This window comes from Osmerus eperlanus, chromosome 25, assembly GCF_963692335.1.
Source record: "Osmerus eperlanus chromosome 25, fOsmEpe2.1, whole genome shotgun sequence".
NCBI lineage: Eukaryota > Metazoa > Chordata > Actinopteri > Osmeriformes > Osmeridae > Osmerus > Osmerus eperlanus.
This window is the reverse complement of record NC_085042.1, coordinates 4727957-4753513: the sequence shown is the minus strand read 5'-3', so window position 1 is coordinate 4753513 and position 25557 is coordinate 4727957. Positions and strand designations below refer to the sequence as shown.

The 25557-nt window shown below is 50.7% G+C and overlaps 2 protein-coding genes across 2 annotated transcripts; one reads left to right on the top strand and one right to left on the bottom strand.

Annotated features, from left to right (window-relative positions):
- Positions 1 to 244: 244 nt before the first annotated feature.
- zgc:63587 (uncharacterized protein LOC393431 homolog) lies at positions 245 to 22582 on the bottom strand. Its single transcript, XM_062451341.1, has 13 exons — positions 22453 to 22582; positions 19603 to 19649; positions 18874 to 18973; positions 18634 to 18720; positions 17534 to 17657; positions 16463 to 16597; positions 16222 to 16339; positions 4765 to 4866; positions 4405 to 4550; positions 3938 to 4021; positions 3599 to 3656; positions 1497 to 1561; positions 245 to 1328 (listed from the first exon to the last, which is right to left on the bottom strand). The coding sequence occupies exons 2-13, from the start codon at positions 19627 to 19629 to the stop codon at positions 1322 to 1324; spliced, it is 1053 nt and encodes a 350-aa protein (XP_062307325.1). The 5' UTR covers positions 19630 to 19649; positions 22453 to 22582; the 3' UTR covers positions 245 to 1321.
- A 779-nt stretch (positions 22583 to 23361) lies between these two features.
- Positions 23362 to 25154, top strand: cldn5a (claudin 5a). Its single transcript, XM_062451556.1, has 2 exons — positions 23362 to 23459; positions 23531 to 25154. Exon 2 carries the CDS (start codon positions 23531 to 23533, stop codon positions 24179 to 24181), a length of 651 nt encoding a protein of 216 aa, XP_062307540.1. The 5' UTR covers positions 23362 to 23459; the 3' UTR covers positions 24182 to 25154.
- The last annotated feature ends 403 nt before the right edge of the window (positions 25155 to 25557 follow it).

Below are 25557 nucleotides of genomic sequence, written 5' to 3'. Positions count from 1 at the left end.
TTTAACCCCAGAGGAGAGATATGTGTTCACATGATGTCATATCCTGTCTGTGTTCTACATCCTCTCTGGTGCTGTGACTGACAGTCTTTCCCTGCCTCTCATCTACAACCTGATGCTGTGAATGTTAAATCAACAAATCTTTGAACATAAGTACAGAGAACATGTTGGAAACTGGAGATTGGCCAGTAACTTACATAACCCATTTTGGACATGTCCCACCTTATGAAATCACAAGAAGAAAATATATGTTTAAATTCTTATTTTATTGATAACACCATGACACATTTCTTTATGTTAGTTAAACATTATTAAGATCAGATTGAGGACACTTGGAGTGGTTTGAAGGCCTGTTATCATAGGAGAGCAGGTATAAAAAGGTTATAGGCCTATTTCCGGACGTCAAATCTAACAGCTCATCTACAGCTGAACTGAACCTGAAGAAAATGAGGTCTGACAAAAGCTTCTGAAGCAGTGAGACACACGACTAGACCAGTAGCACTCCATTACAGAACAGACATACATGCCGTTTAGCCCACATACAGTAGATCTCAATTCTCTCAGTCCTAGTCCTAGTTGGGAACTCCCACATCTCTCTCACCTCCTCACCCACCAACGTCTTCTATCCTCCCAAACTCACTGACCTTCCTCTCACCCCAACAGAAGAAACATGGTTCGGTCCACGCTGAAAATCAACACTGCCGGGAGTTTCATCTCAACCCTATAATCATAAGTCATCATAAGATCCCTTTCTGTACGCATACTGGGGAAAGGCATCATATAAAGTTGCATTACATTCATATATTATAATAACAAATGGGAAAACTAATTAAGACGTTTTGCAGAGCATGGACAACATGTAAAAACAGAAACCGTTTCAAATAGCCTAATTGTTTTTCAGGTGATAGAAACAGACAGTGCCACTGAAAGGACACTTCTATAACTGCAGCTAAGGCTGAAACCAACAACATGATCCAGACATTCATGTAAACATTGAATTGCTAGTATTGTCTGAACTTTAACCATAGTACCGTTACAATGTGAGATCTGCTGTTTACACTGATAATAACCCACATCATGAAAATGATCCATCTGAAGAAAATGACACTTCCATAGAACATAACCACACACCAGCAACACCTTCGGCCTAAATATAAAGTTCTAAAGTAAACAAATCACTTTGATGGATGATGAAGTCCTGGAGGAGGTTCTATAGTACAGAAGACAGATTAGCTGATTGGTTGGTTGGTATTGATTTAGGTAGAAGGGCTAGGGGTGGAGGAGAGGGCAGATGGAGAGAAGAGATGGAGGAGAGGAGGATGTGTCAGAGATGGGTGGAGAGGAGGAGAGAGAAGGTGGAGGAGTGCGGTGGAGAGGAAGAGAGAAAGAGAGAGGAGAACAAGGGGACGGGTGGAGTAAAGGGGGCTGATGGAGAGGATGACGTAGAGGAGAGGTGACGGGTCGATGACCCCCCCCCTCCTCCCCCTCCACTCCTCTTTCACTCATCCCCCTTCATGTTCATCTGCGCCTGCATCTTAGTAATCATCTCCTGCATGCGCCTCAGCTGCAGAGAGAGAGAGAGAGACAAAGAGGAGAGACAGAGAGAGAGTGAGCAAGCGAGAGATAAAGACAAAAACACATTCAGTGGGTTATGTGTAGTTATGTGTCACGAGTACTTGAACATCAACACCTAACCCTTTGGGCAGTACCTCCCTCTAGTGGTCAAGTAAGAAACATGCGTTCCAGCTCAGGTGTCTGTGTGTTGCTTGTTGCTTCCACCTGATCTTACCCATAACGGGATTCGAACCTGATGTCCTCTGACTCACGAACGCAACGACCACCTCTATAGACACCGTTTTATACAGCTACACCGTCGAAAAGCTAGCTCTTCGATGATACGGGTGGGGAGAGAGGAGAGAGCTTTTAACCAAAATTCAACTGGGTTACACGCGCCCTGAGACAAGACACCCCGGGGGTCCAACAGACCACTGATTCCTCTCTCACACTTCCTGTGGGCGGGCTGTGGCTGCTCTCACACCAACACTGGTCGGTCCACTCTAGACTGGGTCAGGCTGCAGTCACATGGTGGGACGTGTTCATGTCCACACAGCCTGGCTGCTGGTTCACCAAGCTGCTAAGAGGCAGGAATGCAGGCATGCTGGGAGGTAGACAGGAGCTCCCAGAAACACACAGGTCAGGTGACGAGGAGTAGGGAGAGAGGAATAGAGGGGGGGAGAGAGAGAGAGGGGGAGAGAGAGAAAGAGAGAGAGGACTAGAAGGGGAGAGACAGAGGAAGAGAGGGTGAAAGAGAGAGGACTAGAGGGGGAGAGAGAGAGAGGGGGGGAGAGAGAAAGAGAGAGAGGACTAGAATGGGAGAGACAGAGGAAGAGAGGGTGAAAGAGAGAGGACTAGAGGGGGAGAGAGAGGGAATAGAGAAGAGAGGGAGAGAGGAATAGGGGGGGAGAGGGAGAGAGGAATAGGGAATGGACCACACACAAACTGAACACAGTGAAGCGAACACAATCCAGGTCTGCTTCAAAACTGCTTAGTGTGTACTGTGTATAGGTTCATCTATAATCTGTAACCTCCTTGTGACTGACCTTTCCTGAGGACAAAACCAGTCAGTCAGCCGGTCAGTCAGCCAGCCCCGGACAACATTCTATACATCCCCTCAGACCTTTTCCACCAGATAACTAAGCCAGACAGAAAATTATGATGATGTCACATCCTGTGCCAAGGCTTGCGTGTTGACCAACAGTCCTGACTGCACCGCGCCCCTGTACATCGCCCCCGGCGACACAAACAGAGCCAATCCAGAGCCGTCAGGAAGTGTGGAGCCGTGTCTAAGCCAGTGACGGGCTCTGGTGGCGACGGCTGGATCCAAAGGTAAACAATGTAAAGCAAGATGGTGGACGGGGAGGGGGGCTCTTGTGCGTCTCTCCTAACAGAGCGTGTCAGGACCCGACGTATGGAGAGCCTCGGGGGGGACTGAGTGTTCCAGCGTGGAGCGACGCTGCCTGTGTGAGCGGGAGCTTCCTGAATGGGACCCTCCTCTTCCTGTCTGAGACGACACAGGACTGCCCCTCCTCCAGCAGGGGGAACAACCACAGAAGAAGTCAACGACTGAGTTACCAGATGCTGACAACCTGAGCCAGTGTGACGTATATATTGTAAAGTATGGGGTGTTGATTCGACAGCCGATTTGCTCAGTAGTGAGACAGGTGACCCTGTATGTGGCAGTGAGACAGGTATCACAGCAGTGAGACAGGTGACCCTGTATGTGGCAGTGAGACAGGTATCACAGCAGTGAGACAGGTGACCCGGTATGTGGCAGTGAGACAGGTATCACAGCAGTGAGACAGGTGACCCGGTATGTGGCAGTGAGACAGGTATCACAGCAGTGAGACAGGTGACCCGGTATGTGGCAGTGAGGCAGGTATCACAGCAGTGAGACAGGTATCACAGCAGTGAGACAGGTGACCCGGTATGTGGCAGTGAGGCAGGTATCACATCAGTGAGACAGGTATCACATCAGTGAGACAGGTATCACAGCAGTGAGACAGGTATCACAGCAGTGAGACAGGTACATGCATCCTCTCACCTCCATCTCCTTCTGCAGGAGAATCTGGTCCTTGTCCACCACATCTTCCTCAACATCCCTGCAGGAGAGGAGAGGGGAGGAGAGGAGAGGGGAGGAGTGGAGAGGGGGGAGAAGAGAGGGGAGGAGTGGAGAGGAGGGGACAGGAGGGGAGAGAGGGAGAGAAGAGAGGAGGGGAGAGAGGGAGAGGAGAGGATAGTAAAGAAGGGGTGAAGAAAGGAGTGAAGGGGAGAGAAGAGGCAAACAGAGGGTTAGCACTACGACGTTTGAGAGACTCTGTGTCTTTGCTGGTGCGTCTGTGTGTGTGTGTGTGTTTGTTAGTGTGTGTGGGCAGTATCTCACCTGCCAGCTCTCTTCAGTCTCTCGGAGCGGAAGTTCTCATAGTGCAGGTCCTGGGTCACCTCCTGGAGGTCCTGCATGTGGGTGCTGCAAGACACACGCACTTCTCTCCTCAAACACCAGGTGGCAGCAAACGTCAGCTAAGATTCCACTAAGACCCTCTACACAGAATGCTACCTTCTTTCATGTCATGACTTTAATACTGTCATACTGTTTAACAATGCCTTAATCCATCCTTTTGGTACCTTTATACAGTTCTCTATAGACAGAAAATTATGTACAGTCTTATCTAGACTTTAATCTTGACATCGTTCTCACTCCACTTCGCTTAGTTTCACAAACTGAAGTAGAATGGAACTGGAGTCCTCTGGTGCTGTAGAGTACTTCAGGCCCTTACCAGTATGACCCTCTCCCTAACCAAAAAACGACACTACCCACAATTCCCATCCCATGTTGCCGCGGTGACTCACACAAGCATGGTGCGCAGTTTGAGGAAGTCATTGTGGTCGGGGTTCTCCACCTCGACCACGCCCCACGGGTACAGCCGACCACGGATCTTCTTCCCTTTCACCTCGATCAGCTGGTTGGAGCCAATCACAGCAAACGGAATGCTGGCCTGGAGGGAGGGAGGGAGGGAGGGGGGGAGGGAGGTAGGGGGGGGGGGGGGGGAGGGAGAGTGAGATAGAGTGAGGAAGGCAGGGAGGGGTGTGGGAGCAGAGGAGAGGAGACAGAGGGATGACATGGAGGGGTTGCAGAGGAAGGGGTTCGGCAGCACAGGCGGATGATGTTCTCCCCTCACACACACACTCCTGGACGGGGTCGAGTCTCACCTTCAGGACCCTGGTCTGCTCCTTGAACTCCTCATCTTCATCCGAGTCGGCATCAGGCAGCTGGTAGATCCTGATCCCATGCTCTCCGATCTCATCCAGGATCTGCAACACGCAAGCAGCACACGGGTCAGAGACCAGGGGTCGTGACCCCATCCCGACCCGCGCGGGAGAGGGGGCGGGGCAGCAGGTGGATGTGGGTGTGAGGTCACTGTGGTGGAGTCACAGCCCTCGTTGGCAAGGTGACTGCACGTCGAGCCATCCCTCCTCTCTCTCCAACGTATTCAGAGAGGATGAGAGGAGGCAGAGAGAGGGGAGGGGGGAGGGGTTGGTGACATAATACCCTCGACTTCGAACACCCCCACCCCAACAACTGTCCCCCAAACCCGGCTACCCTCCCTCTAGTCTTCGACCAGTTTCATCACCTTGTTGCGTTTGCGCGACGCTCCGCGAATTAGGCGGCCATCTTGTGTTCCCCTAGGGCCCCAGTGGCTCTGACTGGCCTTATTACTTTCAAATCAAAACAAGCTGGGAGGGGAGTCGCCTGCGAATACCTGGTGTGGTTGTTCTGCTACAGGGCCCAGAGGTTTAATTAAAGTAACTTGGGGGGGGGGGGGGGGGGCAGGGGGTGAAGGGAGGGTACACGAAAAAGTAAAGTGTGTGTGTGCGATGTGTGTGTACGTGCGTACGTTTAACCCTTCTCCCCCCTTCTTTGTTCTAAGCCCCACCGGGGCAGAAATAGGCCAACAAAGGCCTTTCTTCCCCCAGCAGAATCTAAAAGGACAGGCAGTATTTATTATCACTAAACATCAAAGTGTGTTTCCTTCTCCGACATCAGCTCCACTCACAATGCAACAAACTCACATCACAATGTGGCCTTACGTAAGCCTGGCCCCCTCCCGAAAAAAATCACTTTTGGAAGGACTTTCATGTCACATCGAGAAAAGGACAGCGGGAATGAGTCAGTCGAGAGTCTGGGAAGTGACTGTAGATTTTTCCCTCCAGAACAGCCTGCTGTTTCGGCTCCCTGTTATGGCTGCGCCTTGTTTTCTCAGCCAGCTCGGCTCACAGGGGTGTGTGCGATGGGGGGTGGGGGGGTGGAGGAGAGGGTATTGTTAGGGACCACATCTCAAAACAAACAGACCCTTACCAGACTAAGAGGAGAGCATGACATGGGACCAGGTCCTCGCTTCATGACTTACAACACACACACACACACACACACACACATTACACAGAGACTCACGCTACAACACACACACACACACGCATAGTCCGCTAACATAAGGCCGGATAAGCATCAGTGTGCCGACCAGAAGGTTTTGGGAAACCTTACAGGGAGAGGAAAATAAACAGATATCACGCACAATGGCAGGAACAAACACACAAATAACTCAACTGCTGCATAAAGGCAGAGGAAAACGGAGGAACATGCGGCAAAACGCTGAGCAGAAAAACGTGAGAAATTTCTGTGAGAAGGAAAGAAAAGAAAACGTTTCGAAACGACTGAACCAGGCAGCGCACGCTGAAGCACACCCCAGAGATTCTGTTCCGCATATTCCCTAGAAGTGAGACTTCCACGCATACAAAACATACCACGACAACATTCCCCGCTGAGTTTAGACCCACCTTCTAAAACTGGACTCCTGGACGAGACCAAAAGCGCAGATGAGGCATGATGACACACACCTCTCTATTTACCGGCTTGCCCAGCCCAAACATGCTAATTGTTATTTACCTGGGTCTACCTGGGTTTAGCTGGAGCATAACATCTATTACCTTGCTAACCACAGGTGTAATAATAACAGCTGCCTAGGTGTCTGAATCACTGCCTACTGTCAATCCTCGCCTACTGGAGGGTCCACTGGAAGATATTCGGAGATACCACAGCTCCAGTTCATCCCGCTGGTGTCATTGAAGTCTAAATGCAGCCCAGCACATCCTAGCCTTCCTTCCCTCCCTCCCTCTAACTCTCCTCTCTCCCTCCATCTCTCCTTCCCTCAATACCTCCTCCCTCCCTCCATCTCTCCCTCAACATCTCCCTCCCTCTCTCCCCACAGTTGGAATAAAGGAACCATCAGACGAAGACATGTCGCAAAATCGGAGATGGCCCACCAGAGTTCCTTAGGAGGAGCAATCAGCCACTGTGCACCCCCAACCCTCCTACACCGGCCTCTCCTCTCCTCCTTCCAGTAAGCTGTTTTTATTGGCACACACACATTGGCACTGGGAGGCCATTTTGATTTAATGACTATCCTGTTCCGCCTGGAGTTCCCAGTAACAGACTCCCTCCTTCCCTCCTGCTTTCATCTAAACCTTTCACCTCCATCCATCCCTCCTTCATCCTCCTTTCAACCCTGTCCTCTCCATCTTCCCTCCCTCCGTCCGTCCGTCCTCCTCTCTCTCTGTGTAATGTTATGGTTGGCGGCGCGCGTCGGGCCCGACCTATCAGGAGGTAACAAAGGCCGCCGTGTCTCGGCGCTAATCAGGACAGGAAGTGAGAGACAAGAGATGCAGGGCCCGGGATGTGTTGAGGCCCCAGCTGACGTGATGGCCTGTTTGTGGAGCTGAGGGGGGAGGAAGGGGGGGAACGGGTCCCGTGTTTCGGGAGATGGAGGGGGGGGGGGGGGGGGAAGAGGGGAAGATAAGAGTGGAGAGGAGTGAGGTGCGGAGAGGGGAGGACAGGGGGGAGGGCACAAGAGAGGAGGGAGGGAGGGGGAGGAGTCTGAGAGGGGGGTCAGTCGAGGAGAGCGACAGTTTAAAAAGCAAAACACAAAACACAGATTAGGGGAATGACAGCACCAGTGTGGAAAACAAATGCTTTCAACATCAGCAAACTCATTTTGCGGTTCAGGAAGAAATCCTGTTGTTCCAAGCCCTCCAGATATAGCACAGCTGTGGGATGGGCAGGCTCTGGAACAGCAGCCGCTGGTACAATGGTGTTGGTGTAACCTCACACTGGGCCTGGGACCCAAGACCCACCATCACACCAGGTCCAGGAACAACAGGTCCAGGAACACCGGAGCTAGACCAGGTCCAACCAGGGCCAGTCACATTGGGTCTAGTCACACACACACACATACATACCATACATAACATACATTACACACATACAGTTTCTCAGCATTTCCCACCTGTGCCAGACCATCTGCACTGCCAAGTTTGTTTATTTGACCTGGCATTGTATGCGAGTCTGTACAAAGCTACAATTGCAGGGAACAATACTTGGAAGTAAAAAAATTGCACAGAAGCATTCTTCATGAAGTCAACAATGTGCAGCCTGAAGACCTCACCACTGCAGAAACAATGACAAGACATCTTGACAGTGTTGAGCACCAAGGGAGGGCTGAGGTAGGAGGAGCTCAGGACTGATGCTGGGAAAACATGTACGCAACCAGGCTACATAAACTAGCCCTACAAACCAGGCTACATAGACTATCCCTACAAACCAGGCTACATAAACTAGCCCTACAAACCAGGCTACATACACTAGCCCTACAAACCAGGCTACATAAACTAGCCCTACAAACCAGGCTACATAGACTATCCCTACAAACCAGGCTACATAGACTAGCCCTACAAACCAGGCTACATAGACTAGCCCTACAAACCAGGCTACATAGACTAGCCCTACAAACCAGGCTACATAGACCAGTAACCTAAAGACTAGAGAGAATATGCTGACTCCTTGTTCCAGGCCCCTAACTGTTCCCCACAACAAAACAGCCTGAAGGCTTCATGTGTTCCCCTTAAGACCCAGAGGGACAAACGAGTGTCTTTACAGGAAATGTCTTTACCCCCCTCCTCACCCCCCAGGGGTCTCATGGGCCACAGAGCCCCAATAATACCCACCCGGAGGGGGGCAAGACGGGGGAATTATACCCCCATACCGAGCACCACACACACACACACACACACACACACACAAGCACACTAGTACACACACACAAAGAAAAGACAAACACGCACCTCAGCGTCTAACGGGCATAATCTGGCCTCAGAAAGACAGCAGGAGATGGATGAGTGAGTGCGTGTGTGTGTGTCAGTAGATATGTGTAGGGTGGTGTGTGTGTGTGTGTCAGTAGATGTATGTAGGGTGGTGTGTGTCAGTAGATGTGTGTAGGGTGGAGCGTGTGTGTGTCAGTAGATGTGTGTAGGGTGGTCTGTGTGTGTGTGTGTGTCAGTAGATGTGTGTAGGGTGGAGCGTGTGTGTGTCAGTAGATGTGTGCAGGGTGGAGCGTGTTTGGTTTCCAGTCTTGCACTCCTCTTCCCATCCGCAGGTAGTCTCTCTTCCTTCCAGTCAGCATTCCAGAGCAGTTCACTCAGCAGTCAGAACGCCAATTTGGACTAGACCAGTACCCATAGCACCTCACACACACACACACACACACACACACAGAGGATTAAGCAATGGTACAGTTCAGACCACCCAGTTCCTCCTCTGATCACAGCTTGGCAATAAGGTACATAAGCTAGCGTCGCACACACACACACACACACACACAAAAGTGTCACAAAGGAACCATGTCGGCCAGGATACCCAAGTGATGACGTACCCCGCAGGTTTGGTCTGGTGTGGTCTGGCTCCCACAGCAAGCCACATAAAGCCCACACACCCTGAGATGAATCGGAGAGAGACAGGAAGCAAGGAAGACGTGTAGGAAAGGGCCCAGGCCGGAATCAAACCCGGACCCCTGTGTTGAGATCACAGGGCCGCGCCCCCTAAGAGATGGTACAAACTTAGGCTAGATAGTTGTCTAGTGATGCAAGCCCTTTACATTTACATTTAGTCATTTAGCAGACCCTCTTATCCAGAGCGACTTACAGTAAGTACAGGGACATTCCCCCCGAGGCAAGTAGGGTGAAGTGCCTTGCCCAAGGACACAACGTCATTTTGCACAGCCGGGAATCGAACCGGTAACCTTCAGATTACTAGCCCGACTCCCTAACTGCTCAGCCACCTGATTCCCTTTACCGGTATAACATAGCAGTGCAGCTACGTTAAGATACTGTGCTGATGTAGCAGACCAGACATGCAGGGGCTTCGAACCCACAATCTGGGTCAAATACTCCCCAGGGTTAAACTGAGTGTGTTCACACAGGGGGCAGAACAGTGATTCCTTATCGCCACGGCTACACCTCAGGACCTAGCATGAGGTGCTCGTAGCTGGACGTAGCATGAGGTGCTCGTAGCAGGACGTAGCATGAGGTGCTCGTAGCTGGACGTAGCATGAGGTGCTCGTAGCAGGACGTAGCATGAGGTGCTCGTAGCTGGACGTAGCATGAGGTGCTCGTAGCTGGACGTAGCATGAGGTGCTCGTAGCTGGACGTAGCATGAGGTACTCGTAGCAGGACGTAGCATGAGGTGCTCGTAGCTGGACGTAGCATGAGGTGCTCGTAGCTGGACCTAGCATGAGGTACTCGTAGCAGGACGTAGCATGAGGTGCTCGTAGCTGGACCTAGCATGAGGTGCTCGTAGCTGGACGTAGCATACGGTGGCACAGTTCTGGTTTTAGCGTGCTGGCGCCGGAGGTAAAAGGAAGCCGGGTCAGGATGGTAGAAAACTCCGGCTGCACGTTTGTTTTCCTCCCGGGCTCTTCATCCCCCGGTTCCAAGCCTGAGAGAGGCCCCTGTTTAACTCAGCCCAGCTCTCTCTCCTCTCCCATCTGTGTGTGTGTGTTGTACTCATTTCTCCAGGGGGAGGGAGAAACGAGTATTTATTGTTCTAATCTGTTCGGAAGCGTGGGGTAAGACTTGGCACAATCACTGGGCAGGGGTCAGATAAATAAATAACCCTGCAGAAGCCCGCGTGTTTGAGACACTGTCAGGAAAGGGAATGCGTATCATAAGCACGTCCGGATACACACACGCACACACTGTAAACACACACGCATCTCGGACACGCGCGCGCCTTGGACACACGCACGCACACACACACACACACACACACACACACATGCAACTTGGACACACACAAGCGCACGCACCTACACACATGCGCTTTGGACAGACACACATACTTTTACACACACACACACACACACACACTGTGTTTGTTAGCCAGGATGAGGTCGTAGTTGTTGGACCTTTACCAAACAGCGCCAGCCTGAGGCAGCATGAGTGTGGTGGATGCTAGCGGTTCAAGCTTTTAATCAAGTCTACCCTCTCAACCATCTCACTAGCTGACACCAGCTAACGTCCTGTTGTTTTCCCCCTCTCTCTCTCTCTCTGTTAGCCCCTCAGCTAGCTGGGGGAGTGTGGAGCTCGTGTTTATCCACCTGTGAACGAAGTGGAGGATGAAGAGGGATGGCACGCAAAGGATGTATATAGAAGGGGGAAGAGAGGAGGGGGGGGAGAGAGGGGGGAGTGGGGGAGGAGAAAGAGAAAGGAGCGAGGGAGGGAGAGAGAGAGGAGGGGGAGGAGGAAGGAGAGAGGGGGGAGTAGAAAGAGAAAGGAGAGAGGAGGGGTAGGAAGAAGGAGGGAGGGGGGAGTGGGGGAGGAGAAAGAGAAAGGAGAGAGGGAGGGAGAGAGGAAGGAGAGAGGGGGGAGTGGGGGAGGAGAAAGAGAAAGGAGCGAGGGAGGGAGAGAGAGAGGAGGGGGAGGAGGAAGGAGAGAGGGGGGAGTAGAAAGAGAAAGGAGAGAGGAGGGGTAGGAAGAAGGAGGGAGGGGGGAGTGGGGGAGGAGAAAGAGAAAGGAGAGAGGGAGGGAGAGAGGAAGGAGAGAGGGGGGAGTGGGGGAGGAGAAAGAGAAAGGAGAGAGGGAGGGAGGGAGAGAGGAGGGGAGGAGGAAGGAGCGGGGGGGAGTGGGGTAGAAGAAAGAGAAAGGAGAGAGGGAGGGAGAGAGAGAGAGGAGGGGGAGGAGGAAGGAGAGAGGGGGGAGTAGAAAGAGAAAGGAGAGAGGAGGGGTAGGAAGAAGGAGGGAGGGGGGAGTGGGGGAGGAGAAAGAGAAAGGAGAGAGGGAGGGAGAGAGGAAGGAGAGAGGGGGGAGTGGGGGAGGAGAAAGAGAAAGGAGAGAGGGAGGGAGAGAGGAGGGGAGGAGGAAGGAGCGGGGGGGAGTGGGGTAGAAGAAAGAGAAAGGAGAGAGGGAGGGAGAGAGAGAGGAGGGGGAGGAGGAAGGAGAGAGGGGGGAGTAGAAAGAGAAAGGAGAGAGGAGGGGTAGGAAGAAGGAGGGAGGGGGGAGTGGGGGAGGAGAAAGAGAAAGGAGAGAGGGAGGGAGAGAGGAAGGAGAGAGGGGGGAGTGGGGGAGGAGAAAGAGAAAGGAGAGAGGGAGGGAGAGAGGAGGGGAGGAGGAAGGAGAGAGGGGGGAGTGGGGGAGGAGAAAGAGAAAGGAGAGAGGGAGGGAGAGAGGAAGGAGAGAGGGGGGAGTGGGGGAGGAGAAAGAGAAAGGAGAGAGGGAGGGAGAGAGGAAGGAGAGAGGGGGGAGTGGGGGAGGAGAAAGAGAAAGGAGAGAGGGAGGAAGAGAGGAGGGGAGGAGGAAGGAGAGAGGGGGGAGTGGGGGAGGAGAAAGAGAAAGGAGAGTTGATCAATTGTTCCTCTCCTCGGCAGTGCGAGAACACAACTGGACCAGGGTCCCCCCCGGCCTCGCTGACCTCTGACCTATAGGGGGGGACCTGCAGTTGGAGGCCACCAATCTCCATAGACACACACACACTGTATAGGGGCCAAATTAATCCCACCGAAGCTCGTCTCCCAAGTGACATGTGACGTCTAAACCCCCCTTACTTCACATGTACCCTCCTCCTCAGTTAGTGCCATGACTTCCCCTTCAGGACCGCTGGTCGATGACATCACCTTCACGACTGCTCCTCTGTGACTGCTCTGTGAACAGGACATATTGGACAGCCAATCCCCCCGTGTCTGGAACCCTGCAGTCACACCCTGCAGAGGGTTGCCCTCCTCCTCCAGGGTGGTGCTTCGTGAGCCGGAAGATGGTGAGGGTTCCCGTAAACGGGAGCCTATTACCTAGCACGGTTTCACTTTTACTTTTATTAGTCTCACTGAGTTCCAGTCTAAACCAGTTTTGAGTGAGTGTGTGTGTGTGAGTGCCCGTGCTGGGCAGCCTCAGATAACGAGTGAAGCAGGGCGGAGGTACTTTAAGAGTAAGCCCCGTACAGGATATGACTGCGGGGTCCAGACACAGGGGATCAGCTGTCCAATCCGCCCTGCTCAGGACAACTTATGAGCTCCAGAACCCTGGCCTCTCAGCATGGGACACTGACTTCAGAGAGACAATTAAAAGAGGAGGGGCACAGGTGGAGATGGGGGGGGGGGCATGGAAGAGAGAGGAGAGGGTGGTGGAGAGATAAGTAAGTTGCACAGACCTAGACGCAGGGGGAAAGCGAGGCAAGGGAAAGTCAAGAAAGAGAGAGAGCGAGCGAAGGAGAAGGGGGGGGGGGGGGGGGGGGAGGGAGAGACCAGTACACCAGAGGCTCGTTCTGTAGCTGATAAGGCTGAAGTATGCAGGTCCTGAAGACTGTGATTTGTCACTGGAGCAGTCCCCACACATTACAGGAAACTTATATTGTTCTGGACAAGCTGTTTCCCCCTAATAATACCATGGGGGCCATGAGGAGCCAGGGGAGGGGGGGAGGGAATGTGGTGAGAAACAAACAACCCTAGACCAGTGAGAAAGTGCCAAGTGGAAAACAAATAAACTAATAAATATCAGGGTTGAACAACAATGAAGGTCATTAATCACTCCGTAGTGGCGGGCAGTCTGGCAGTTCACTGGCAGCTTTGGAAGAGCTGAGAGGAGAAGCTGGTCTGTAGCTAGTCTAGGTCTGTAGCTAGAGAGGCTGGTCTGTAGCTAGTCCTGGTCTGTAGCTAGTCCTGGTCTGTAGCTAGTCCTGGTCTGTAGCTAGTCCTGGTCTGTAGCTAGTCCTGGTCTGTAGCTTGTCTAGAGTCTAGACTGTAGTTATTCTACATTGTAGCTAGCTTGGTCTGTAGCTTCACAGTCTAGAAGAGGCTGGAAGGCAGCAAGGGCTGTTAGCACGTACACTATCACACTAATCAATCACACTGCAAACGCTGTTCTGGTCCAACTGGGCCTCACCACTATGAGGCGGGGCCAACTCCACTATACTGCATCTAACTGGGTTAGAAAGATTACAAACACCCAGGAGACCTTACAAGTATACTCCCTACTGGTCAAGTTCCTAGAATGCGGCCCTTTTAGGTAAACACTGCCACGCCACATCTAAATAAGGGGCTGTGTTTGGCTGTTATTACTTCTACTTCCTGTCAATAATGACTTCTCCAGGAACCAGATACCATTTATTTTAATTAGGCCATCCATGCTGTATCTGAATGTGTGTGTGTGTGTGCAGCTAGTCCTGGTCTGTCGCTCGTCTAGGTTGAAGCTAGTCTAGATTGTAGCAAGTCCTGGTCTGTAGCTAGTCCTTGTATGTGGCTAGCTTTGTCTGTAGCTAGTCTTGGTCTGTAGTTAGTCTAGATTGTAGCTAGCCTGGTCTGTAACAAGACCCTACCAGTTGTCCTTACTGGCCTTGTTCCTAGCATGCGGCCTTCTTAAACAGAGCTTTGATTGGCTGTTATTACTTCTACTTCCTGTCAATAATGACTTCTCCAGGAACCAGATACCATTAACCCCAATTAGGCCATCCATGTTTTATCTGAGTGTGTGTGTTTCTGCGTGGTAGTGTTTGTGTTTTCTAATACGTGCTACTGTGCGTACGTGTGTTTGCGGGGCTCAGGGGGGGGGGGAAACCATGGGAACCAGTTGTCCAAAGTGTGTACAGTAGAGAACGGGAGAGCAGGAAAGAGGTGGTGATGATGCTATCTCAGCATTCCTCCTGTTCCTCTCTCAGCCCGCCTCGCTCGTCCCCACCCCGACACAACATCAACCCCATGAGAACACAGACCACCGCCTCAGGAGTGAAGTTACCAGAGGGAAAACTGCCCATGTGCCACGGCGGGCTACAACTGAAGACTATAGCAGGAAATGTGGCTTTGTTCATCTCAAGGACCAGTGGAACAATCATTAGGTTCAGGGCAGGGAACCTACCCCTAGTGCCACACAGTTCCACCATCCCCACCCCACACCCATGCAGTGCCTTGGCAGGGCTGTGGTTCCCAGGCAGTGGTCAGGGTGGCTGAGCTGAAGGGTCTCCAGGCAGGACACAGCTACTCTCTGGAAGGAGGCTCCTATTGTGTGGATCTGGTCACTGCAGCTCCTTGACTGTCTGAGAGGCGCTATGTCAGCAGTTTACACCGAGTCAGTGTGTGTGGTGTGTTTGTGTGTATGTCTGTCTGTGTGTGTGTGTGTGTGTGTGTTGGTGCGTGGTGTGTGCACAGGGAGGTAAAGCAGTGCTACTGGACCCTGGCTAAGCACGCAGGCCAGAGCTCCAGGCCTACTCAGGCCTTCCCCAGGCCCAGGACAGGACCCCACCCCTGGGGGGGGGGGAGAACAGGTCAGCAGCTCTGAGGTCTGAATGGAGGACAGGTGGGGGGTCTGGAGCTGAACACCCAGACAGCTGAGGGGCGGGGGAGGTTGATGGGCTGTGGCTGAAAGAGAGGACTGGAAAAGCGAGGAAGGAGGGCGGAGAAAACCCAGAGGAGAGGAGATAACCAGGGAGGAGGAGGAGAAGAAAGGAGAGGAGAGGAGAGAGAACAAGCTGTGTCACAGAAGCAGGAAATCCTATTTACACAGCCTCATTCTCCTTTCTGCCCAGCATGAGTTATCAGCTTAACATATCTCTCCTGGGGGGGGGGGGGGGGTCTTTGTGTGTGTGTGTGTTTGTATTGTATGTGTATTTCTGTGTGTGTGTTTGTGTGTGTGTGTGTAGACCTGCTGCTTTGGAGAGATGAAAGGGAGGCCAGCCTGAGTAACCTGGCGACAGTTACAAGACAAGTGTGTGTGTGCGTGTGTGGGAGGGGGGAAACAGACAGCTGGATTGGATCCAGTAGGAAGCATCTGGAAGGAGAGGAGACTCACTCTCTCTCTATCTCTCTCTCTCTCTCTCTCCCCATCTCTCACTCTCCGTCTCTCTCCCCTGAACATCAGGAGGAGTCGCCTATTGTCTGTAATCTTGCTGTATCATCACAAACATGCATCCATTATACATCAGCCCCCCCCCCACACACACACACACACACACACAGAGGCCTCCAACGTGAGGACTCTCACACACTCACGGATGTCCGACTGGCTGCCTCTGCGTCCGTGTGTTAGCACCACGACGGGCCTCTGGGATTCTATTGGGATTCTATTGTTGTTCTGTTCCTACTTTCTAATGAGGACTCCATCTGGGGGGGGGGGGGGGGGCTTAGAGACACCAGAACAGGTTGTGGTGTCTCCTATTACCCTGGCAACAAGCACTGACACACCACAGAGGAACTTTATGCAGCGTGTCTGCGTGTGTGGGTGTGTTTTTTGTCTGTGTGTCCAGTCTGTGTGTGTGTGTTTTATGTCTTTGTGTCCAGTCTGTGTGTGTGTGTGTCTTACCCTCCTCTTGAGACGGTCCCTCTCTTTCAGAGTCAGTGTGTCCGCCTTGGCGATCACTGGGACGATGTTGACCTTGCTGTGGATGGCCTTCATGAACTCCACATCCAGGGGCTTCAGACTGGAGGGAGGGCGGGAGTACAGTTAGATCTGTGTGTGCTTGTGTGTGCATGTGTGTGTTTGACTGTGTGCATGTGTGTCTGCATGTGTGTAAGTCTGTGTGTGAGAGGGACTGTGTTCTCACCCGTGACCGAAGGGGGATATGAAGTAGAAACAGCAGTGAACTCTGTTGTCCACTATGTGTCTACGGTTCAGTCCACTCTCATCATGCAGGTAGCGCTCAAACTGCTGGTCGATGTACTGGATGATGGTTCTGAAGCTGCACACACACACACACACACACACACACTGATGAGGCTAGGACAGGAGGGTGTGGACGATCATGTTTCCCAGAACAACCACCACACACCGTACATTTACCTCAGCCACAGACCATAATATCACTGGCCTCTAAATCAGAATCAGAAAGGGGGTTTAATCGCCATGAAAGTTTGCACAGACAAGGAATTTACTTTGGCAGGAAGGTGCATACATTCAACATATAGGATTCATAAATCTTGAGGGAATCTAAAGCACAGTTAGAGAGAGAAAGAGAGAGAGAGAGAGAGAGAGAGAGAGAGAGAAAGAGAGAGAGAGAGAGAGAGAGAGAGAGAGAGAGAGAGAGAGAGAGAGAGAGAGAATGAAAGAGAGAGCGAGAGCAAGAGCTTTAGAAAGAGGGAGGTAGAGAAGGAGAGAGGGGGGGGTGGAGAGATGGGAAGAATGTATAGAGAGACGGCAGGGGAGAGAGGGAGAGACAGGAGAGGGGTAGACAGGAGAGGGGGAGAGTCACATGCCGGCACGTCTGACGAGCAACAGGAAACTGAGCCAGGGCAGGGAGGAGGAGGAGACGGAGGAGGGAAGATGCTCAATGTTTTTCATTGAGCAACACGACCCGGAGTGCTCTCAGACACCTCCACACCCCCGCGCTCCAGAGGGGAGGAGGGGGGGAGGAGAGGGAGAGCACAGGGAGAGTGGAGGAGAGGAGGGGAGGAGGAGAGTGAAAGAGAGGAGGAGGGGAGGAGACTAGAGTGCAGGAGTAGAAGAGGTTGGGAGGCAGGGAAGGAAGGAGGGAAGGAAGGAAGGAAAGAAGGAAGGAAAGGAAGGAAGGAAGGAAGGAAGGAAGGAGAGAGGAGGGAGCACTCAGTACTGGAAAAGGAAACAACAAAAAGATTTGATTTGTGTGTCAACATTGTATGGACCAAGCACACACACACACCAGTCCTGGCTGTTGATGGCGTCTCCGTATCCAGGGGTGTCGACCACGGTGAGGCGGAGCTTCACTCCTCGCTCCTCGATCTCCACCGTGGACGCCTCGATCTGGACTGTCCTCTCTATCTTCTCTGAGGAGGTAGGGAGAGGGGGAGGAGGAGGAGAGGGGAGAGGGAGGAGGAGGAAAGAGGGAGGAGAGGGAAGAAGGGGAGAGAATGAGCAGGAAAGATAGGAGGCAGAGAGAGAGGAGGGAAGGAAGGAGAAAAACATGTTTCTGCCGTACAGCACCTTATTTAGGAAGCCACAGACGTTGTGCTGTATGCTCATTAAGAGATGAGCCTCGCAGAGCCCCAGTGCTGAAAACAAGCTGAACTCTTCTATTAAGAGAGGCTTCTGGAGAGACACGGGCGGAGAAGTTTCATAACTTTAACATCAAAATATCTTCTTTACAGTGACTGACTCAGGAGCAGCTTAGAGAGCTAAGCCTTGCCTCAGGCCACAATAACCCTGGTCTAGCCCTACCCAGACAGTCTCCCCCCCCCCCACACACACACCCCACCACATACCCCTACATACTACCAAACGTTGAATACTCTACCCGTACCTCCTTTTACCCTCCCCCGCCTACTTCCTGAACCCCAATTTCCCCTGCCTATCTATATTTAGCTACTACTACCTTTTACTACTCTATACCCCTACCTGCCCGTAAATACCTTTGTATATACCACCACATACCTCCTACATACCACTTTATACCCCCTACATACCCACACATGCCCCTGGTCCAAGTAGATACCCCCTACCTACCCCCCTGATCCCATTAGATGCCCTCCCTGTCTCTTGTCAACAGTAACACACATTCTCAGCATTCTGGATGTTTCAGGCAGGAGGCAGGGGGCATGAAATCAGACATGCCTCCTTTATTACAATGTGTACGTGTGTGTGTTTGTGAATAACGTGTGTGTGTGTTTGTGAATAACGTGTGTGTGTGTGTGTGTGTGTGTGTGTGTGTGTGTGTGTGTGTGTGTGGAAATAATGTGTGTGTGTGTGGAAATAATGTGTGTGTGTGTGTTTGTGAATAATGTGTGTGCGTGTGCATGTGTTTACCTGCAGCTCCTGGTATGTATCTCTCTGGGTAAAGGTCCGTCAGAAACAAGCTGTTGATCAGAGTAGACTTGCCCAGTCCAGACTCCCCTGCAGAGACACAGACAGACAGATAGACAGACAGACAGATAGACAGACAGACAGACAGACAGACAGACAGACAGACAGTCAGCAGAGAGGCATGGATGACGGCAGGTCAGCAGATCTGATCCTGGGCTGCTGTGTTCGGATGACTTGACTCACCGACGACCATGAGGGTGAACTCAAAGCCCTTCTTCACCGACTTCCTGTGGACCTGGTTGGGGAGGTTCGCAAAGCCAACGTAGCCTGCAGCCTCTGGGAACTGAGGGGGGCCACACACACACACAGATTCCGAAACACACACAGATTCCGAAACACACACAGATTCCGAAACACACACAAACGCACATACAGAAAAATACAAAACATGCACACACAGAGAGACACGCACATATGCAGAAAAACACACAGAAACACACACACAGAAACACAGGGTTCAGCTTGTAGGTCCTGCTGTACTGTACTGTATACACATTGAGAGTCAGAGAGACTGACATGAGTCATTTCCCCCTCTGGCCTGTGTCCATCATACAAGCTAGCAGTCTCTATTGTGTGTATGTGGTAGTGTGTGGGTGGGTGGCTGGGCGGACCACTGTGTGTGTGTGTGTGGGTGTGTGTGCATACTATGTGTGTTTGCATGTACAGTGTGTAGGGGCTCTGTGTGTGTGTGTTTTGATAAATGGGTTCATTAAGATCAAGATGGGGATAAAATGCCAGAAACCATAAGGCTGTTGATGTAATAGTAGCGTTTATACAGGATATCCTCCCTTTAAGTGCATGGGCTAGGCCAGCCTGGTGTGTGTGGGTGTGTGTGTAACTGTGTTGTGGAGAGAGAGAGAAAGAAAGATGGACAGAGAGGGCTGATCTGGGGTGAGATTGGGATTCACTCACCTTCCCTTTCTCTCCAGGCTGAGACATGACGACTGATCCTGGACCTGCTGTTGGAGACACAAGAGAGACGATGCGTCAGAACACAAACACTACTGGGAACACTATCTCTCTCTGTCTCTCATTCCCTCTCTCTCTCTGTCTCTCATTCCCTCTCTCCCGCTGTCTCTCATTCTCTCTCTCCCTCTGTCTCTCCCTCTTCACACGGTGAGATATTATGAGTGTGTCTGGGAATGAGAGACAGTGTGCATGTGTATTTTTGCGTATGAGAGAGCAAGTAAGAGAGAGGGCGTGAGGGTGTGTGTGTGTGTGTGTGTGTGTGTGTGTCAGTAAGAGAGAGGGCGTGAGGGTGTGTGTGTGGTCCCATTCTAAAAGGCCCTGTAGTCGCGTTATCAGAGAAACGCCTCAGGGAGTATATTTTCACACTCCTTGCCACATAGTTGAACAGACGGGTCTTCAATGATCCTGTGTGTGTTGATCAAATGGCCCTGTATCCTTCCAGACAATCACTCTCTCGCTCTTCCTATCACTCCCTTCACTCTCTCTATCACACACACACACACCGTGAGGGGCTGTTCCCAGTGTGGGAACAGGCATTAGCAAAGTCGTGGACGAAGAGAACAGGACCATTATCGCCGTGGTAAAAGACAACATGACAGGAAGCAGGCAGCATAATACCCACATAATAATGGAGACTTAATCTGCCTGCCTTCTGGGGGTGATTAATACACACACACACACACACTTGCAGAACTGAATGTTACCTTCACAAAGACACACACACAGACACTTGGAACACTCAATTGTTGCCTTCCCACACAAACTCTAATTAATAAGCCTCACGTAGGCCAAAACATGGCTATCACATTTGACCTGAAAGAGATTAAACGGTTTTAGCCTCGAGTGGAAAAATGCCACCTTAGCTAAGCCAAAGTCCCAGCATGTGAGGAGTTTGTACTTGATTTATGAGTTGGATTAAAGCCATGAGGGGAGGGGGGGGGGGGGTTGGGGTAATTAACATGTTCCTTCTACCAACAGACTAGACCAGGGAGGGGTCAACATGGCCACAGTTGAGGACTGTACATTTGTGTTCTGGTTGTGAAATGGAGAAAAAGCCAGCTGGGAGTCGATGCATTCACGCGCCTGTGTCACCACGGCGATGTAGCGCTTCCTGTAACAGCAAGTGAACAAGAACAGCGGTGGGACCAACTGTCTGGCCTGGGACCAGGCTGCTCAATCAACTGCAGATGAGAAAGAGAATCAAGTTTGGCATGAAGGCCTTCTACACACACACACACACACACACAGAGATTGAAAGGGGAGTTCCTGGCATGACTTGACTCTAATGAAAGTAGCCTACCCAGGGGGGAAGGGGGGGCTGTGATGGTGGGAAGCACCGACAATAACATACAAGATGGCCGCCATGTCTAGAACCGGGTCTAAGAATTGACAAAGCACAACACGGCACAATAGCCGGAACGAGAGGACCTTTCAACTGGAAGGAAACCCGTGCGGCTCTTCATAATAAACACACAGTTTAAAGCACAGGATGATAAGGCTACGATGATGCAGACCGAGAAAGCCATGTCCAGGGACTGAGGAGGTAAGGGGTGCTGGGGCCATATTTCCCAACTCCTGTACACCCCCAGCCACCTCCAGCCGTCAGACAGATTCATGGCTTCTTGTTTTGTTCACACCATTGAGGATGTTTCAGTCCATATCTCAGCACGAGTCAGCAGGATACACCACTCCTATGGCAGCCAGGTCAGAAACAGAACCGTCCAGACCAGAACAGTCCAGAACAGATCAGACCATACCCATTCAGAACACATCAGACTAGTCTAGAACAGACTCGTCCAGAATAGACCAGACACGAGACACAAACACCCAGACCAGACCAAACTAAACCAGTTCGGTCCAGACCAGACCAGACCAGAGATGAATGCAGGTCATGAGGTGGGAGGTCAGTCTGGGGTCACCTGGGGGTCAGGGACCAATACATCTGTTCTGCACCTTCCAAATACACTCGACCAGTGGAGGGAAACAAGGAGCTCATAAACGGGCCTGCTAGCCAAGAGATATGACAGCCGAGATGGATGATAACTCTTCTATAGTGGCGCTCCGCCACGTCTGAGATCACACACACACACACACAATGAGTGCCTGGTGGAATTGTTTCCTTCTGTTATTGTAATGTTGCCTAAAACATAAAAAAATTATTTTGTTTGAGGATGTGACACACAGAGGTCAAGAATACATCAGATCAGATGTTTTAAGTGTTTCACATCAACGCCCAGAGCATTCACAACCACACATTCTGCGTTTGCTACAGAGCTGTGATTTATTTGAGTTGTGTTTTAAGTTTAAGTACCTTACATGTTGGATGACGTTGGCCTACAATAAGCATTGTTATTGTTACTTGAATGAGTACTTTTAAGTTGTATCTATTTTCTCCCAGAAACCTCATGTTTATTTCTGGAATGTTTCCACTTGGGTTGTTTGCGACAGTAGAACATAGCTACGTCCACACCCAGTCTGAGAAAAAATGTTCCATACCCGGGGTTCAAGCCCTGAACAAAATATAACGGACAAGCTATGAATTGTGGTCATTTTCATAATATTTGGAATAATATCGTGTGTGTTATTATATCTAACACCACATTGGAAAGGGAATATCCATTTTTTCGCATGACAGGCCTACAATGACACTATTTCTTTCTTGTCAAACTTCTAGCATGCAACAGTTGGTCTTCCGAGGAGGTTGTTATGATCCGTTTATCCGAACCCCCTAAAAGTTTCTCTCTCTGACTGGCATTGAAAACAGCGATTGTTAACGACCATTTAAATTCTTACCTGAGTGTCACTTTTATGTCAAATAAAGAAGAATGGATTTGTTTCCCCCTCGTCTGTCTATCCAAGACCAAGGAAGGAAGTCCCGGAAACAAAGTAGAACTCCACCTTCATCCTTGACGCTCGTTTGTTGTTGCAGGCGGGGCTTAGTGTCACTGTTGCCATTACGGCTCAAATTATGAGGAAGCTAACCAGCCATTTGCATCAGCTGTATGATCCAATATGACCGCTGATGTGTTACAGTTTCTCCCGAAGGCCACATTGTTGCTATTCCTTCAACGTCTAGACAAGCAGGGCGGGATTAAACATAATTAGACACTATGAGAAACATTGGACATATTATGCCTTTAACACAAATGCCGCTAACGGGTAATGTTTTATAAAAGTAAAATAAAACGATAGGACACTGCTCAAAGGAAACATGGCAAATGTAGACTATGTTTACATATTTACATTTTATTGTTTCAATAACTTTAAGACCACTGCATGTGTTTTTAAACACTGAGACTATCTACTAACCCTATATGGTGTAGGGGGGTAGTATAGTTCAGTTCATTAAACTCTGACTTTGTATGTAATTGACTTTGACATTTTCTTACTGAAAAACAAGTCTATCGTCATCCCCTCTCCCCAGCCCGGCTCCCCGTACAGCTTTACTCACGCCACATAACTGTTCACACACACAATGCGCACTGGACCGCTTTGTTCATTCTTGTCCAATTTCCCTGCCTTCTCATTGGTGCTTTGAAGATGCGATGGCAACCCATTGGGTGAAAGTTTTTCCTCCAGCGTTAACACTTGTAGAGCCCCCCCCCCATCCCACCCCGTACCAGCACCCCAGTCCCATTGATATCCATGCACCAGCACTATTCTTCCAGTTGTTTGTACAATCCGTCAGTCGGTTAACAAAGCGAGTAGAACCTGTATCCACTTGTTCGTCCGCGAGAGTGATGTGCGAATAACAGACTACCACGTTTCTGTACAGCTATAGGTCTCGAGGAGAAACAACAGTTTGCTTTACACACAGGAAGGAACTTTTTTCCACGTTCTTAAAGTAAATTTATTTCGAGAAGAAGCGAAGATGGTTTCGGCCGGACTGGAGATCTTGGGGCTGGGGCTGTGCGTATGTGGCTCGCTTCTGGTGATGGTGGCGTGCGGGCTGCCTATGTGGAAGGTGACCGCGTTCATCGAGGCCAACATCGTGGTGTCACAGACCATCTGGGACGGCCTGTGGATGTCTTGCGTGGTGCAGAGCACGGGCCAGATGCAGTGCAAGGTGCACGACTCCATCCTCGCGCTCACCCACGACCTGCAGGCGGCTCGGGCGCTCACCGTCATCTCGTCGGTGCTGGGTGTGTTGGGGCTCATGGTCGTAATCGCCGGGGCACAGTGCACTAACTGTATCCGCGACGAGAACGTCAAGGCCCGGGTGGTGAACGCCGGAGGGGTCGTCTACATCATCAGCGGACTGTTTGTTCTGGTGCCTCTCTGTTGGATGGCCAACAACATCATCTCGGACTTTTACAACCCACAGCTGCTCTCGTCCCAGAAAAGGGAGATTGGAGCCGCGCTCTACATCGGCTGGGCGGCCACGGCGCTGCTACTGATAGGGGGCTCGCTTCTGTGCTGCTCCTGCCCTTCCAGCGGTAACACGGGCTACTCGGTCAAATACGCACCACCGACAAAACGGGCCACACCGAACGGAGACTACGATAAACGGAATTATGTGTAGCTGTATCGGATCCCCTACCTGCTGTGCGACTACAGGCTGTGCGTAATTGTGGTTTGTAGTCTTAAAAGAACTCGTTTTTTTTTTCAAGAAAAGTTTTTTTTGTTTTGTTTGCACCGTCTTTTTTGACTCTGAACTTTGAAATCAATTGAAGTACACTGGCCTTTGTAAACACTGTTGAACAACCTATTCATTCATCTGTTCGGTCTCAGCAGGACTAACGGGTATGGAGACCAAATACTGTCTGTGATAGACCGTTACAAAAAAGGAGCGTGTTTGTTTAAGCTTAGGCCTACCTGTAGTTGTACGAAACTGTTGTTTTTTTCTATAAACAAATCTAAGTTCTTTGTTCTCATTTTGAAATGTCTAGTATCGTCAGAAGTTTGTTTCTAAAAAGTCACTGGTTTGGTGCAGTCCAGATTGTGCGAAGATGCAGCATAAGGGGGTTGTTAAGGACAGCGATAATAACTCAGCAATATTGCGGAGCCTGTCCTTAACAAGAGCACCATAAGTAGACTATGTGGAATCACACCGGAACTTGTTCTCAACCGGTGTGTTGAGAACAAGTTACAATTCCTAAAAAGCGCATAAATAGACTTCAAAATATCCGCAAAAATCCAGTAGTGTGCAGCCTAATATTGGCAGCATCCGTCAAACGACAGTTAGTTAAGAGGCGCCACACCTGTTCTACAGACCCAGGTTCTTTCAGGAACAACTAAGATTTTCTTCAGTTTTCCAAATATTCTTTGAGGGCCTGCGTACTTTTATTTTTGAATCTAGGCCTACACTACAGTGCTGTAGCTATGTTTTTTTTCTATAAGTTTGATGTGTAGGAGTAAACTGCTGTTAAAGTGGTTTGGTTTTTGTGAGTGTTTGATGTTATGATTCATATTTGTATTTGATGCAATATTCTTACTTTATTTTTAAGTCAATTTGTTACATTGAGATTAAACTGACTCTATGGTCTCAAACCTGATCAAGTCTAGTGTTTTTTTAATCACGTTATTGAATAGGCCTTTATTCCACCACGGTCAAAAAGTCACAGAACAACCAAGTACATGGTGTTTGGATAATATTCCAGACATGCGCATATAGTCTGCACTGCCAGAAGCACCCCGTTCCCAGCGCAGATGCTCTAACCCCCACGGAGGGAGAAAGTATTTTGACGAACCATAGAAATCCAGATGACAATGCCCATTCAGCGAGAGTGGGGCTCCGCTGTTCAGCACACAATACCACCACCTCCCCCCATCCCCCTTTCAAACCAGCTCTCCCTCAGTCGCGATGTGATGTAGGCGTTCAAATTGGGGGGCTAGGGAGAATTTCGGGAAACTTCTTCCCGCAAGTCATTCCTTTATCTCCCCTTCCCGCCTTTGCAC

Bases quoted from the DNA above. Each gene is read 5' to 3' on its own strand.
- zgc:63587 (XM_062451341.1), bottom strand. From the start codon at position 19,629: ATGTCTCAGCCTGGAGAGAAAGGGAAG. The intron at 18,721-18,873 runs GTGAGTCAAGTC...GTGTCTCTGCAG, and splicing joins GTTCACCCTCATGGTCGTCG to GGGAGTCTGGACTGGGCAAG. The intron at 4,551-4,764 runs GTGAGACTCGAC...CCCTCCCTCCAG, and splicing joins AGCAGACCAGGGTCCTGAAG to GCCAGCATTCCGTTTGCTGT.
- cldn5a (XM_062451556.1), top strand. From the start codon at position 23,531: ATGGTTTCGGCCGGACTGGAGATCTTGGGGCTGGGGCTGTGCGTATGT.